Source organism: Schistocerca americana, chromosome 1, assembly GCF_021461395.2.
Source record: "Schistocerca americana isolate TAMUIC-IGC-003095 chromosome 1, iqSchAmer2.1, whole genome shotgun sequence".
Classification (NCBI taxonomy): Eukaryota; Metazoa; Arthropoda; class Insecta; order Orthoptera; family Acrididae; genus Schistocerca; species Schistocerca americana.
In genome coordinates, this window is record NC_060119.1 from 303,395,601 (window position 1) to 303,411,871 (window position 16,271).

The 16,271-nt window shown below is 42.0% G+C and overlaps 2 protein-coding genes across 3 annotated transcripts in view; one reads left to right on the forward strand and one right to left on the reverse strand.

Annotated features, from left to right (window-relative positions):
* LOC124595732 (vesicle transport protein SFT2B) overlaps positions 1-815 on the reverse strand; it is a 66,538-nt gene extending 65,723 nt beyond the window's left edge. The window contains exon 1 of the mRNA XM_047134610.1: positions 364-815. Within this exon, the coding sequence (XP_046990566.1) occupies positions 364-435 (72 nt within the window). The 5' untranslated portion in view covers positions 436-815. The remainder of the gene's footprint in view (positions 1-363) is intronic.
* A 6,777-nt stretch (positions 816-7,592) lies between these two features.
* The window catches only part of LOC124595719 (phenylalanine--tRNA ligase alpha subunit), a 135,470-nt gene continuing 126,791 nt past the window's right edge, over positions 7,593-16,271 (forward strand). Inside the window, exon 1 of one of the 2 annotated variants that reach the window (XM_047134589.1) lies at positions 7,593-8,008. In XM_047134589.1, the coding sequence (XP_046990545.1) occupies positions 7,868-8,008 (141 nt within the window). In that variant the 5' untranslated portion in view covers positions 7,593-7,867. The remainder of the gene's footprint in view (positions 8,009-16,271) is intronic. The other variant, XM_047134597.1, reaches the window with a different exon arrangement.

Consider the following 16,271-nt stretch of genomic DNA (forward strand, 5'->3'; position numbering starts at 1 on the left):
TGAGAGGACGGCAGCGATGGCAATAAAATTGTGAAAGTTCTAATGTAAGGGAAATTAATTCTCCGTTGTTGCTTGGGATAACAGACATTAAAAAGGGGCATATCCTTTAAGTCTGGAAGATGTGTTTACCTTTCTCTTACAACAGTATTTAGGCTATAACTAATTTCGTTCTAGGTGCCAAATCTCTGGGTGCAGCATTACGCTTACTTACGACCATCACACAACAATCCGCACTGTACGTTTTGAATTTCATGTAATCATTAATGCTTCCTTACCGTAATTACATGCCGGACACGAAAATGTAACAATATTCAAAAATGTGTCATCAAAACATGTGTATGTAATGTGAATCACAACAATCACCTGTGGCATAATGCCGCTTTCTTCTTCCGGCTGGGCATCGTTCCCACTTAAGGCTCTTCGAAGTTTATCCATCACTGAGCAAACCACAGAAGCTTATATACGACGCGAAGATTTAGTACTAGTGGTCGTTCTTCCCTTTCAGTCTTTTACGTTAACTTGTCAATACGCTGCAGCTATACAATGTGTAGGTTCAGATTTTGACAGTTCTGCAGAACAGCTTTGCCAATCTCAGCAACAAGTGTCACATGCAAACACAACCAAAGAATGCCTACTTCTTACTTCCAAAACTTCTTCTCGATGCCTCATCGTTAAAAACAACGATTTTGTTGCCAAATTCCACAGACATCATTTTTCAATTATGCGCTGCTGGAGATTATAGTGTAGAGATGCAGATACATGTACAAAACTCTGAGCGACGCTTGTATCGAAACACTTCCTTTGTGACCATGTTATAAAACTGGACCGTCAACTAATTCGAGAAAAATGATTTAGCCTGGATTTTCTCTCCTGATACATGTTGACGTCGTGATGTGGTTGATGTTCAAAGTGTTAACGAATAGGCATGTCAGAAAATGTAATTTCATTCGTTTTTTGGTCCTTCTAGATATGGAAAAAGAATGAAAAGTCAATGACAGCATGGGATATGGATGTAATAGAACAAAATGTATAAAAGTACAGTTTCATCACATTTGTAAAGGGGTTAATCATTTAGAGTTGCAATCGTAGTACTGGAACACTTTATCATTTGTTTGGAATTAGCTTCGCTTCGCGTCTGTCAAGGTGGACAGGCGTCTAAAGCTAGCGAAATGAGGGATGCTCAACTACCGGACCTACCGATAGATGGCTCTACCAGCTGATTACTGTCGTCTGTATTGCCCGCCATATTCGAATTTGGCAAGAAGTTTCTCTCGGTCTGTACGGTGTATAAGGAATTACGGATTATCGAAATGGTGATTTCTTGTTCCGCTTTCAATTGTACGAAGCGATGGAGTAAGGAGAGTGACTTACCATTTCACAGGTAATACGACTACCGATACAATACGATAAAAATACAGACTTAGTGCGTTTGCTAATTCGATGTTTTTGAACAGGTTTCCTCTAAAGCACCCAGAGCTACTAAAGACGTGGATTACTTCCGTGAAGCAGAAAGATTTTAATCCTACGTCTTGCAGTTTTCTTTGCGGAAACCGTTTCCGACAAGATAATTACGTAGTGAGCCCTGGAACGTGGAAGAAACGTTTCAAACCCGAAGCAGTGCCATCAGTTTCCGACACATTTGATGCACCAAATAAACAGCCACGACGACATGTTGTTAGGATTTTGAGTGACAACGATGATTCTGCATTTGAGGCAGCTAATTACTTTCCTTGCTGTGTGTGCGCTTTTTACTTTTGTGAATTTATTTCGTACGCTACATGGGTCTAAGCAATGTTGTAATACAGGTCCATATTTTTGTTTTTAGCGTTCTGTCATGGAATCCGTGCTCGATTTGCCCATTGCAGACACTACTGATTGCGTGGAGAATGTTGTCAATGAGAATTCTTCCGTGGAAAGCATGTCCCACTTATCCAATGCAGAAGCTGCGAATTGTGTCGAAAACGTTAGTATAAGGATGTTTTCACACCCCCAACGTTTTCTTATAATATTTTTTCATCAAACCTTGAGTTATTTCAATCGTATATAACGAAATTATTTCCTTATTTAGAGTGCAGTTGGTTCTTCAGTAATTGATTGTGGTATACAGTCGAAAGTATAAATGGAAGACAAGGCGACCGAAACTTGCATTTTTTTTTCTCAGACATTGTGCACGAATTAAAACGTAAACTGAAGCGTGTCTGTGAAAAAATTCGAAGAAGAAAGTGTTTTCCGTGGATGACATAAGTTCATTGAAGGAGAAGGGGCATCTTCCTGAGAAGTTACATAACTTCCTCAATCATCAGAAAGGAACACAAGTGGAATTAGTGTGCAATTTAGTGAACAACTCTCTCTAATCAAAGGGTAATAGATACACAACAAATGTGAAAATGTTTGCGATGACTGTGTACTTTTATTCACCAGCAGCATATGAATACCTGAAAAAATTAATGCCTCTGCCCCATTGATTTCAAAATGGGTGGCAAGTGTAGACTGTGAACCTGACTTCTTAAAAGATGTTTTTAAGTACATTGTAAGGGACCAGTTCGGCGATTCATGTCTAATTGTAGACAGTGTTGCAATTAGGAAGCAAGTAGTTTGGGACCAAGGAACTAAGCAGTACACAGGTTTTTTAGACTTCGGTGGGGAAGTGCCCCAGTAAAAGAAGTAATAGAGCCATCTGAGGCTCTGGTTTTCATGCTTGTCTCTATTAAAGGCAAATATAAATGCCTGATTGCATATTTCTTTATCAACAGTGTACAGGCAAATAATCAGGTCATACTGATAAAATCTGCTTTAGAGAGGCTGCATGGTTCTGGCATTAGGGTTTGGTGTGTTACATGTGATGGCTGTAAGGTAAATATAAGCACTTTATGTTCACTTGGCTGTACTTTAAATTTTTACAAGGGTGATTTTAAAATCTACTTTCCTCATCCTGTGGAAAAATACAATGTTCAGTGTACTTGGACATGTGCCATATGATTAAGTTTGCCAGAAATGCTCTAGCAGAAGTATCTGCTATTGAGTCTCCAACTGGCATTATTAGATGGCATTTCATTGAGCAATTGAACAAGGTACAACAAAAAGAAGGTATGACATTTGCAACAAACTATCAGGACAACATATAAGTAGTGTAAATAGAAAAATGAATGTTTCATTAGCTGCACAGACTTTGAGTTCTAGTGTGGCAGATAGTATAGAGTTTTTGAGGAGGGTTTGTGATCCAAATTTTAAAGGAAGTGAAGCAACAGTAGAATTTTTGTATATATTGATAGGATTTTTGGTATACTGAACTCTAGAAATCCATTAGGTAACGGGTATAAGAGCCCCCTGAGACTTGACAACAAATCTTATTGGCTTGGTATTTTCAGACACTGACAATTATATCAAAAGCTTAAAAATCATTGGTGTTCCATTGCTGCTCCATGCAATAAATGTTAAATCTGCATTAGAATGTATTTATCTCTATGCTTTTCCCAATATGGCCAATAAAAATGCATTTGTAAATTTTGTTATCTGGGGAAAGCTGTTTAAAACAAGTGACTGTGTGTACTCTGTTGTAGAATACAAAGAAACTGTTTCAGATGTTTGTGATTGCTGGGGATATGCGACAGAAATATATACAGGCCAAGATTTTGCATTGTGTTAAAATTAAATTCGTAGATTACCCATTTCCTGCTCCTGGTCATGATTACCATTATGAAATTGGGATTGAGGATTTACATCAGACTCAACTTGTTTGTAAGACTGCATCCCTGTACTCCTGCACATGCTTAAAAACATATGGAAAAAAAAGCCCGCTGAGAAAATTTTAAACAACAAATCATGTATAAGGCAGAAGTTAAATAAACTCATATTGTTTAATCATGTATAGTGCTCAAATTGGAGAAGATTATGTATTGGGACATTTCATGCAGATGGGTGTGACATTTTCACAGATTTTTTAAAACTATTTTGTCCATGAAAAAAAAAAGTTCTGAGACTTATTTGACAGATAGCTTTCAGCGTGAGAAAATATTTCCCTCAATAACTATGTTAACTTGAAGCAGTTTAATCACAGAATGGGTGTGATCTAATGGAGTATGCAGTGGCCCTATGTTTCAAACAGTAATGTTTGTAGATACTCTGCAACATAAGAGCAATAAAATTGTTACTCTCTTAATTCTTGTTTTAATACTTCTTAGAATGAACATAATGTTCCAATTGATCGTAAGCATTCTTATTACTTTAGATCCATTCTAGAATAAGGGGGCCTGATTCAGGCAAAACCTAATTTTCTTAATTCTGTCTTTATTTTGCTAGGAGGTCTTTCTATTATATTTTCCTGTGTTGAGGGAGGGGGGAGGGGAAGAGAATGCAAATAATCATATAGAATTATCTTTCTAGCACTATAAAGTACTGAATACAGTGATTACAGTTACACTTGGAAATCTAGGAAATTTCAAAAAATGGTTCAAATGGCTCTGAGCACTATGGGACTTAACATCTATGGTCATTAGTCCCCTAGAACTTAGAACTACTTAAACCTAACAAACCTAAGGACATCACACAACACCCAGTCATCACGAGGCAGAGAAAATCCCTGACCCCGCCGGGAACCGAACCCGGGCACGGGAAGCGAGAACGCTATCACACGACCACAAGTTGCGGATTAGGAAATTTCAGTATTCATGTTACATGCCTAATTTTCATCAACATTTACCTTAATTATACAGTTACACTTTTTGCTGATTTGAACTGTGTACTACATGTTAAAAAGTTTTTGTTTGGTCATAGTAATAAAAGAATTTCTTTTTTTTTTTTTTTTTTTTTAGGTCATATGTCCCATATGGGACTGAAATTATAAAGTTACAATGACAAAGGAAGGAATTAACATTAAGGAATCTTACTTCACAGAAATTATGTAAAAATGGTTACACTTTTTGCAAGTTAACTTTAACATAAACCATTTAGTTTTCCATTAAGAGTGAAAGCAGTTGCACGAGCCACGTAAAGAACAAAGTTTCCCATAGGGAACTAAAGTATTTTACGTTTGACTTATTGCAGACCCAAAGTATTGTGATCTTCATATTTCTATTTTAAAAAGTTTGTAACTCAAATTCACAGACATTTTGGAATCTGTACATACATGTGTGTAACAAGGTACTTTTCACGTGTCATGTGGAACCTTTAATTTTCTGGTTTAAATATAATTTATTTCATGAATTACCTTTAATACCGACAATGTCTGAATGCAATATTTACCATTTAGAAGAAGAAATATTAGTGTACAGAATAACAAACCTCATGAAAAATGCGAGAGATTGTAATGTACCGAACTTGGAATGGCTCTTTACCAATAGCAGGTAAAATAAAGGATTCTATTAAATGTTCAACGAAACCAATCAGTACCTCTTAATTCACCATAGAGGTGATACAGTAATAAAAGAATTTACTTTTTTCAGAATTTCTGCTAAGTATTGAAAGTGTGAAGACCTATTCAATAAGTATTTACTTTACCACTAACCTGTAGTACAAGCACATGTATAAGCAGGTAATTAAGGGAGTCAAGACTTGTGTTAAAATTAAAGATACTGACTGGTATTACTTGCTCACAAAACATTGTAGTTGCTGTACAGTTTATGCTGTAAGTGGTGTACCCAATGTGGTTCCTGGAGGACATAATATTCTGTTATCCTATGGGAATGCACTGCTACCACACCTGTTGAAAGTAAGTTTTGCTGTGGAATAGTTGTATCAGACGTCTGTATCAGAAAACAAATCTCCACTGTGACACCCTCATGTTCTTAGTATGCTATTAGCTATAATTACAGGAATACTCTTCACATGGAGGAGGGAGGGGGGGGGGATATATATGGGAGAAAATCATGTTCTTAGGAGGAGCAAGCTTTACAGCAGCATATGCTGTTAAAAGCATAGTGAGATTTTCTTTTTCATCATTTCCAACATTGTACACAACTTTCTTGCACTTTTATTTTATCACATTTTTCCCTTGAGAATGGAGAAGAGAGAGGAAGAAGAAAAAAATAAAAAGTAAGCAAGCTTTCATAAGAACTGAAAACTCTACTTGTGTCATTTGTTATTTTCAAAATGTTACTCTCTTTCCAAATGCTGTTCTATTTCTTCAAACCAATTCTGAATGTCTCAGATTACTACATGTTATTTACTGTACATTGTGCAGCAATACTTCTGTTGTTACTGGATAGTTTGTAATTTGGCACTACCTTTGTACCGCTGGTATTGTCTAGTGTACTTTTGCAGATAAGAAAATCGACTGGACTAGAATGTCCTGTCAGTATAGGACAAATTCAGACAATATGGAACTTTTTACACTAAATTTGCAATATAATGTCACCCTTGTCTAACACAGATTGTAGCAGCCATTGGGGTGCCTGTCTGGCCAGCTTCTACTGCTTTCGCTTTCAGGTTTGTTTTTTGCTTGGGCCATATCATGACAACCAGTCATTCCAGTGATTGACACCATGTCAAAGACTGGAACCAAGATTCACAGAAATAAAATTCCATGGTTGTAATTCATAGTCTAATTAATTTTGCTCACTGACCTGTTTTGAATTCAATTTTAAAATAAAACCATGGTACCAGCCATTATTTGGGTGTCAGACTGGAAAATTACAGTTTTAAGACACCCCAACCTTAAAATTAACAGCTGTGATCGATGTTATTTTCAACAAGTTCCTTCACTTCCTACATCATCATGGATCAGTCCAATATAATGTTATTACTACACTTAACTTCCAAATGATACGAGTTATGCATTTAAGAGGAGCCTTAACGTTGGCCTTTGTGTTTGTCTCATTTAAATGTATTTCTTGTCTCGTATCGAAGACTGAAGCACTGTCAAAAACTGGTGCTTCTACCTTATCACTCAGTTAAAATACACTGTGTCATGTACAGGCGTTAATAAAATTATGGAATTTAAATTTCTGATCAAAGAGAGAGCCAAATTCGTAAGTGAATGTTGCAATTACAGTGTCAGCATATATGCAGATAAAGAAAAATAACAGTTTTTCCGTTTATAACGAAGTAATACTTTAATAGTTCAGTTGAAATTTCTGTTGTCAGTAAAGATACCCCTAAGCAAACGATGTCAACTTTTTTTCAAGACACGTCTTCACTGTTTTCCACACTTGATTTTCCGAATTATACCTGTAGTTAAAAGCTTTGGCAACCAAGGTAATTTTTTGAGCTCCATTGAATCTTAAATAGTATTTTAAAACGGGCAAATAAGTAAAGCACTCATAAAATTAATAGTAAACAATTTATAGGTCAGCTTGTCAAACTTCCACAACAGGAATTTCATAGCAGAACTGTCACTGTTTTTTCTCACTAGATTAGAAACACTTCATTATGTTGATGTGTAGATATCTAGAACATCCAATATAAAAGACTTATCAGGGCGCAGAACGAAAAACACTTTCATCCGTGTTTTGGCACTTCGTTTTTCGCCAAATTCAGATATGGCGGACACTCAATGATAAAATCTTTGGCCGGCACGCGCTAGAGCCATCTATCGGTAGGTCCGGTAGTTGAGCATCCCTCATTTCGCTAGCTTTAGACGCCTGTTCAAGGTGGCACCAAGGATGTTAGTGCTTGTCTGCTTGAGTCAGTTGAGTGCGTGTGGCCGTGTGCGAGCGAGTCGCGGAAGCAGATGATGACGATGTGCACGTGCCGCTTGTATGTGTAACATTTGTTGTTGACAGTTCTGTGAAAGTACATGATTAAGTTGTTATTTCGACCGGTGTTGGCCTGGTGGTATCCTGAAAGGGGTGGAGCATTGTCGTTAGGCAGCAGTGAAAGGAAAGTTTGAACATTAACGGATCGAAATCAAGTTCGGCTTTTTGGATTGGTGATGGGTTTCAATCTGCAAGAGGATATATTGAAGTATCTAAATGCAGTTGGTGATGTAGACACATTGGATATTGCAGTTCACTTCAAAACCGATCATCAGAAGATAATTGGAGCAGTCAACAGTATCCAGGCTCTTGGCGAGGTATGGGCAACAGTTTGTGCAACCACCACACCTAAGTAATATGTCATTGTTATGCATTTAAGATCCTGTGATGCTTTCCATGTTATTCTATAACAAATTCTATGTCAGTAATCGAGGTTAATTTTTAGGAGAAGCTGACAGTACGTGTTTATTAAAGATACTTGTAAATTAACGTTTTTACTTTGCGAATCATTTCAGTGTTTGTGGCTGTTTATGCTTTTCATTCTGCAATATAGGTTTTTCCATCTCTGGATTAGACATGGGAACAATGATTGTTTGAACGGCTGTGTGAAAACTGTTACGCGAAGTTGATATGCAGAAGGTTGCAAATAATGTGAATTTCCACCTGAAAATGTTTTTGCGAGGTATAAGTCGTCTTCCTTTCATCATTTGTAACTGTCTTCCTCTCGCCCTTGAAACAAGTCCGTCAATATCCATACCTTGTTTGATGTCTTCGGTTGATAATTTGTGAGTTATTGCAGAAATAATAATAAAAGTAAATCGTAAACACTCTTTTATAAGCTAACTATAATTTATCGCTGTCGTGCCAGTTGATCTAAGCTTACCATTTGCATTACCAACAAGTCACCCTATTTTACTACCACGGATAGTTTCTCTATACATAGCGGTAGTTACCGCTACAGTATGAGAAGGATAGATTACTACACACCTTATAGAGAAGGCATAGAATCACAGACAAACACCATGAAAAGACAGCTAAACTTTTGGCTTTTAGTCAAAAGGCCTTCATAATAAAGCAGATCACACACACACGGCTACTGTCTATGTCTGCTCCTTTTTTCCAGAAAGTTAAAAGTTTAGCAGTCTTTTGATAGCATCTGTCTGCGATTCTACACCTCCTCTACGTAATGAGTAGCAATCTATCCTTTACATATTGTTACGCAATCCTGGACTTTTCATGGTTATTTGAGGGTATTCATATGTTATGACGAGCTTTAGTTATATGTTGTTAATCTTGTAGTTACCTGAAGTGAAGTGCATAATGAAACATTTTTGTACATGCAGGGAGTTTTGCCAGTTCCACCAGACTGCTGTAATGCCAAGATATAACTACATAAAATAAAAGTTGTCAGAGTAATACAATACAAATCGATAGGTCAAAATATACAACACATAGCATATGTAACATCAAACAATGGGAAATCCAAGATGGAATGTAACGATATTATGAAAAGAATAGTTGCTACTCACCAAATAGTGGAGATGCTGAGTTGCAGACAGGCACATCAAAAAGACTGTCATAAAACTCACATGCTTTATGAGGATAGGACAGGTAGCATATGGGGATAGAGGATTTGGTTGGCTGTGGTCTTGATTAAGGAAACATCGCCTCAGTTCCCTTACCAATCCAGGAAAACCACAGAAAACTGAGATCAGAATGGCCATACAGAGCAACCCCATCATCCCAAATGAGGTCAGTGTCTTTAACAGCTGCACTGCCTCATTTGGTAAGTCCGTATTGTGTAATGTACCTTGATTCACACAGTTTGTTTCAGGTAACTTGCAATACAAAACATAATTTTGTTCTTCATTGCTGGCCACTCTAGTGATGACACGTGGACTGTTCCCAATTAGCCTACTTACAATGTCAAACATAGTGCTGATGTTCTTAGCTGCACACACTGAGATATCCATTGATGACTCCTGGACTGTTGTGCCCCTTGCATCAACTCCAGACTCTGTTCTCTCCATATTCAGTTATGTACCACCGTCCACCTGAAAAGCTAAGCCAACAGACATTACTAGCATGTATTTTACACATGATCTCCTTGTGAAAATTGTAAACCATAATTATATGTTGAAATACGACAATGTGCTGTAGTTATCACCTTTCATTACAGGACAGTGGTATTACAGTACTATAGTTTGACAACTTACATGCTTGTTGGTAATCCAGATTAACTGATACGTTAGATACCGCTTCACCAACTCGCATCCAAAATGTTCATTCCAACATAAGAGATATCTTCCAGTGCTGTAGATCAGTCTGTCGCTGTAACCTACATGTAAAAAACTAATATAAATGAAAAAGAAGTATTGTCATTCTTTTGTTCTATCTGTTACCCATGTCGTCTCTCACAATACATCATCAATGTTACCTTTCAGAAATAATAGTTCATTTTTCAGTTATTTTTTTGAGAGGGGGGGGGGGATAGATTGGGGAGGTCATAAAGGAAGCGCAGGCCACTTAGACCCCAGGATAAAGATAGCCATCTGCCATCATGACAATGGAAGACAAAGATGAAGTGGAAGAGTACATCAGAGTTTTAAAGGCAACTCCTTATCCCCCCCCCCTATCTTCCTCCCCCCCCCCCCCCTCCCCCAACCCCTTGTCACTTGTTTATTGTCATCAAAGCCTTCCCTATGTGTGAACAACATATAAGTCCCTTTTATCTTGGGGTCTGAGGGACTTCCCCTTTCTTTTTAACTTCCTCCGATACATGTCTCCTCACAGAGAAAGGAGCTATTAGTTCTGAAAGCTAGGGTAGTGTAGGCTATGTCTTCTAAATGTGTCTGTTAGCAGTACAGACATTTCTCTTGATATTAAGTACTGGCCAGCAAATCTGCCTCACAATTTTATAGTTTCCTTGTGGAATATTCATTTTGACAAAATAAACTTAACTTGTTCTAGAATTCTGCTGCTCATAGAGATAATTCACAAATTCAGTTCGTGCTTCTAAATGATGTCATTTGACGCAACCAACATTGTTCAGAGCAACGATGGTTGAAATTTTGAACACACATTCAAAATTCAAGGCCAAGTTTATCGTCAGATTGGCTGTTTGGCCTTCTTTATCTGTTTCACTTCCAAGATGTTAAAATTCATCCACATTTAACATTTATATGTACAACTTGTCCACCTGCTGTACACACATTACCTTGGTTTTCATTTTGTTTTGAACTCTGTTCACTTTCTGTAACCACTGCTATGTATAACTTTAATTATATCTGCAGATTTTCTGCCTGTGGCAAACATTTTCCACATATTGAAACAGTTCTTCATCTTCTTTACTGTCTTCCCTTGCCATCTCAAGGGCTAGAATAGAATTTGTGTAAAATCATCTGGTGTAGGAGGCAACTAGTCGAGCTTTTATGTTGATGACTTGGCTATTATTAGGGCACCCACCAGTTTTAGCTCATTCCACAGCAGTTCTCTTAACAGATTTGGCCTAATTACCTACTTGGTAACCTTTCAGGGTTTGACCTCCAGTTTTCTAAATTTTACAGCTGTAAGGGCTGTTCGGAAAAGGACACCATATATGGAGCATGTGCTGTGATCTTATACACCTGCTATTGGTGGATTTATGTTTGCACCTGAAAGCCAGTGTTGTGGCCAATTCAGTGTGGGAAGGGTCATAATGTGCCTTCACCTGACACTGTAGGGATTGCATTGCTGGTGCTAGAGCTGTAACCTGCCCATGTATGCTGAGGAGTAGGTGCCTGTCCAGTCTTTGTCACCAGGACTCCGGGCAACATGTACTGTGCCAGATGCCTCGGTCATGGCTGGGTGCCACCCATGGGGAGAGGGGAGAGCCTCAGATCGGAGTGAGTGGCATCAGGGCAGACAATCCGTGATGAAACTGATGAAACACATGCATATTTGTGGCTGTGCCAACATGGCAGTTCTAACAGGGGGTGGGGGGAGGGAAATTTAATGCAGAGGCTTTAAACACCAAGATGTTTCCGTCTTTGGCCATGCTGAAAGTTGAGCGAGAAAATGGAGTGGTGGTCAGTTCACACATTTCTTGGTATTCTCCAGGACCGATGGAGAATCTTTTGCACCAGTGAAGCCACTTTTCTTTGAAAAAGTTGAGGATAGATTTGGAGAAGTTGCTGCAATAGAAAAAATACAAAATGGATCTTTGTTATTGAAAACTTTGACTTGTAGCCAATCACAAGCACTTCAGGTCTTTGGCAAGCATGGGGTTACGCCAGTTATCATCTCTCCCTGTAACAGACTCAACAGGATTGAAGGAATCCTTTTCATTTGGCTCTAATAATACAAATAGAGGAAGAACTACTTGCTAAACTAGTGTGGCATGGAGTAAATTTTGTTTATCGCAGTCAGAAAGGACCTACGGAAAATAGGGTGAACATAGGGGCTTTTATTCTAGCCTTTAGTGGAAATTTTTTACCTGAGAAAATTAAGGTCATGGTCTATAAGCAGATCCTATTTTCCTCCTCCCATGGAACGTTTTAGGCAGCAGAGATTTTGACACATTTCCTCCTCCTGTATTAATGAGGTTACTCGTGGGTTGTGCAGGAGGACACTGCATGATTGCCGTCCATGCAATGAACACCTGCATGTGTAAACTGCCCAGAACACCAGTCGCCTGTTCACTGACACATTCAGTTTTCAAGTGGGTGAAGAAAATCCAGGAATGTAAAGCACTTGACTACCTGTCTTATGAAGATCTAAGAAAAACTGTGAGTGATTTCACACAGTCAATATGATTATAAACTTTGCAAAAATTCTGTCAAAATCCACACCTATCATAATTAAAATGTCTCAAATAGCAGCTCCTCGCCCTGGACACAGTCAGTGCCTGTTTTCTTCAGTTGGAGGTGGGGACAGTTCCTTTGATCCTCAAATCCACAGCACCAATGGTAACCATCCCGTTACTGCAGCTGGAGGTGCCTTGTCCTTCTCAAACATCACAAGCGAACAGGACACCTTCCAGGGTGCCTTCTTCCCAGGACACCCCCCTGTGGGTTCGGGGGTAAGAATAGGCCCGTGGTATTCCTGCCTGTAGTAAGAGGCGGCTAAAAGGAGTCTCAAATGTTTTGGCACTTATGTGTTGGTCCCCTGTCGGGTTTGACCTCCATATCTCAGAATTATTCCGAAGAGCGAGGCGATTGGGGAAGGGCGCCTTACTTGGTGCTTTGTGTCCATTGTGCGTTGAGACCTTTCGCCATCTTATTTGTCGTTGCACTGCACTCCTGCTCGCTCTCCATCTCTTGGGCATGGATACGTTCCTGTGTGCACTTTCTGCCATGCAATGTGCAGTGCCACTGTCTGCACTGACGACGACCATGGACTAATTGTCACCTAATATGCAGCACGGTAGCCAGTCCGTTGTGGTGGGGCCGCCATGTATCTGTTGGTTGTAGCCCCCCAACACAGGGATCGCTCTGCTGATGCCTGCGCTGTTAACTCCCCACATGTGCCAGGGAGTAGGTGCCTATCTCCTTGGGGCATCGGGACTCCTGGCAATGGCCAACCTGCCAGGTGGCCCTTGCTGAAGATGGGTGGCACCAGTGGGTGGCATCAGGGCGGATGACCTGTAATGAAGCGTGGTACATAACCTCTTGCTGGTGGCCAGCCGCCAGCAGTCTCTAAGCGTTCCCGGGCTCAATTTAACGCTCAGAAATATGATCCCAAAATGTTCCCCTGGGAGACCACACCGTGGGAAGATCGTAAGTCTCAGGATGGCAGTGACAGTTATTCGCCCCGGTTCCTAGTTTGTATGAAAGCTGATGGGGAGTCTTTCATGTCCACAAAGCCTCAGTTCTTCGTAGAGCATTTAGAGGACAAGTTTGGGTAGATGGAGGGCTTGTCCAAAATGCGCTCTGGGTCAGTATTGATAAAAACGGTATCCTCTGCCCAGTCACAAAGGTTACTTGCTTGTGACAAGTTGGAGGATGTTTCCGTTACGATCACACCCCATAAGAGTTTAAATATAGTCCAGGGTATTATTTTCCATAGGGACCTACTTTTGCAGTCTGATGATGAGCTGAACGCCAATTTAGAGCGTCGAGGTGTTCATTTCGTCCGGTGCGTTCATCGGGGTCCAAAGGATAATCAGATTGCTATCAGTGCCTTCATCTTGGCCTTTGAGGGTGATATATTACCGGAGAAGGTCAAGGTGATGGTCTACTGCTGTGATGTCAAGCCCTTTATCTCTCCGGTGCTTTAAGTGCTGGAAGTTCGGCCATATGTCTTCCCGCTGTACTTCCAGCCTCAGGTCGAGATTGCGGACGCCTATCACATCCCAATACTCCATGTGCTCTGCCTCCCATCTGTGTCAACTGTGCAGAGCATCATTCACCTTGCTCGCCAGACTGCAGGATCTTACAGAAAGAGCGAAAAATCATGGAATATAAGACCCTGGACTGACTGACCTTTACTGAGGCTAAGCGGAAATATGACTGACTACATCCCTGTGCGAATGACATTTTCATATGCCACTGCTCCAACAACCATGCTAGCCCCATCAGTTCAGCGAATTCCAGCCAGATCGCTGAGCAGTAAGACTCCACATGCCCCCTTGCCCATGGGAGGCAGTACCCACCCTGTTGCTCCCGCGCAACCTACCTCGGGAGCAATACCCTTTCCACCCATTAGGGACGTCCGTCCCCGTTTTTAAGCCAGAGAAGCGTCCAACTTCTTCGGCTTCTCTTGCTTGCAGGGGGTCCCTCGGGTCCCTCCCTTCCCAGGTTTCAACAAGTGGGAAGGATGACACCCGACAGTGGCATAAGTGCCCACAAGCAGCTGGTTATAGGGCTTCGCGATCTTCCTCCATCCCCCTCCCCCCCCCCCCCGCACTCCCCCCCCCCCCGCCCCCCCCCGCACCCTCTGCGGGTCCGGGGTAAGAATAGGCCCGAGGTATTCCTGCCTGTCGTAAGAGGCGACTAAAAGGAGTTTCAACCGTTTCGGCCTTCCATGTGATGGTCCCCCTTGGGGTTTGACCTCCATTTTTCAAAATTCTACAGAAGTGCGAGCCTTTTGGGGAAGGACACCTTACGTGGTGTACCACTGGTCCTAAGTGCACTAAGACCTTGGCACTCGGCATTGTACCGGCGTTGTAACCATGCCCGCTATTCCTCAAATTGGGCCTAAACGCCTGATGGGTTGTACAAGTTACGCCCATAGTGCGTCCCCATCTGCACCAGCGATCATGATGGACTTTCCATGGCACCAGAAATCCAGCACGGTAGCCAGCCCGTTGTGGTGGGGTCGTCATGTACCCTCTAGGTTGTAGCCTCCTGACAACACAGGGATCGTACTGCCGATACCTGAGCCGCACCCTCCCCACGTCGGCCAAGGAGTAGATGCCCGTCTCCTTGGGGCATCAGGACTCCCGGCAACGGTCATCCTGCCAGGTGGCCCTTGCTGAGGCTGGGTGGCACCCGTGGGGAGAGCCCCTGGTCGGAGTGGGTGGTATCGGGGCGGACGTTTCGCAGAAGAAACGTCAACACGTGTCAGGTCGCTCTGCGGCCGAGTCTTTCAAAAGAAAAGGTACCGTTTCTAGTTCTGGTTCTCCTGCCCTTTCCCCCTTGGCCACTCCCTGGGAGGAGGGACAGGCCCGCCGGCTTGGGGCGAAGTACTTCCCCCCCTATTAGGTCTGTTCTCGAACCGATGGGGGGACGTTCGCCACCTCCAAGCCCATGTTCTTTGTTCAGCACATTGAGGACATCTTCGAGGAAATTGAGGCTCTCAGCAAGATGCGTTCAGGGTCTGTTCTTATCAAGACCACCTCCGCCACGCAGTCGGCAGCGCTCCAGGCGTGCGACCGCCTAGGGGACATCCCAGTGTCCATTGTCCCGCATCTGGCACTAAATCGGACGCAGGGGGTTATTTTTCATCGTGACCTCTTGCTACAGTCTGATGAGGAGCTCAGGGCCAACCTGGAGCGCCGAGGCATCATTTCGTCCGGCGAGTCCAGCGCGGCCCCAAAGACCGTCGCATCGACACCGGGGCCTTTATCCTCGCCTTCAAGGGGGACGTTCTCCCGGAGAAGGTAAAGGTGATGTGCTACCGGTGCGACGTGCGACCGTACGTCCCGCCTCCTATGCGCTGTTTTCGGTGTCTGCGCTTTGGGCACATGTCGTCACGGTGTGAGGCTGAGCCCCTTTGTGACGATTGCGGACGTCCTCTTCATGAGGAACATACATGCACCCCACCACCTCGGTGCATTAATTGCCCTGGCCTCCACTTGCCTAGATTCTCAGACTGCCCCGCATATCAGAAGGAGAAGATGATACAGGAACTCAAAACTTTGGATCGGCTCTCTTATTCTGAGGCCAGGAAGAAGTATGACCACCTCCATCCCGTGCCGTTGACCACTTCGTTTGCCTCAGTTGTGTCCACTCCTTCCGCGGTATCCTCACCCCTATCCTGTCCCCCCTCCGCCTCCTCCGCCCATCAGGGGGCTCTGCCTCCGCCTCCCAAATCCCTCCCTTCCAAATCATCCTCTTCCGTGGCCCCCGCCCCCTCTGACCCAGGGGCCACCCTTCCTCC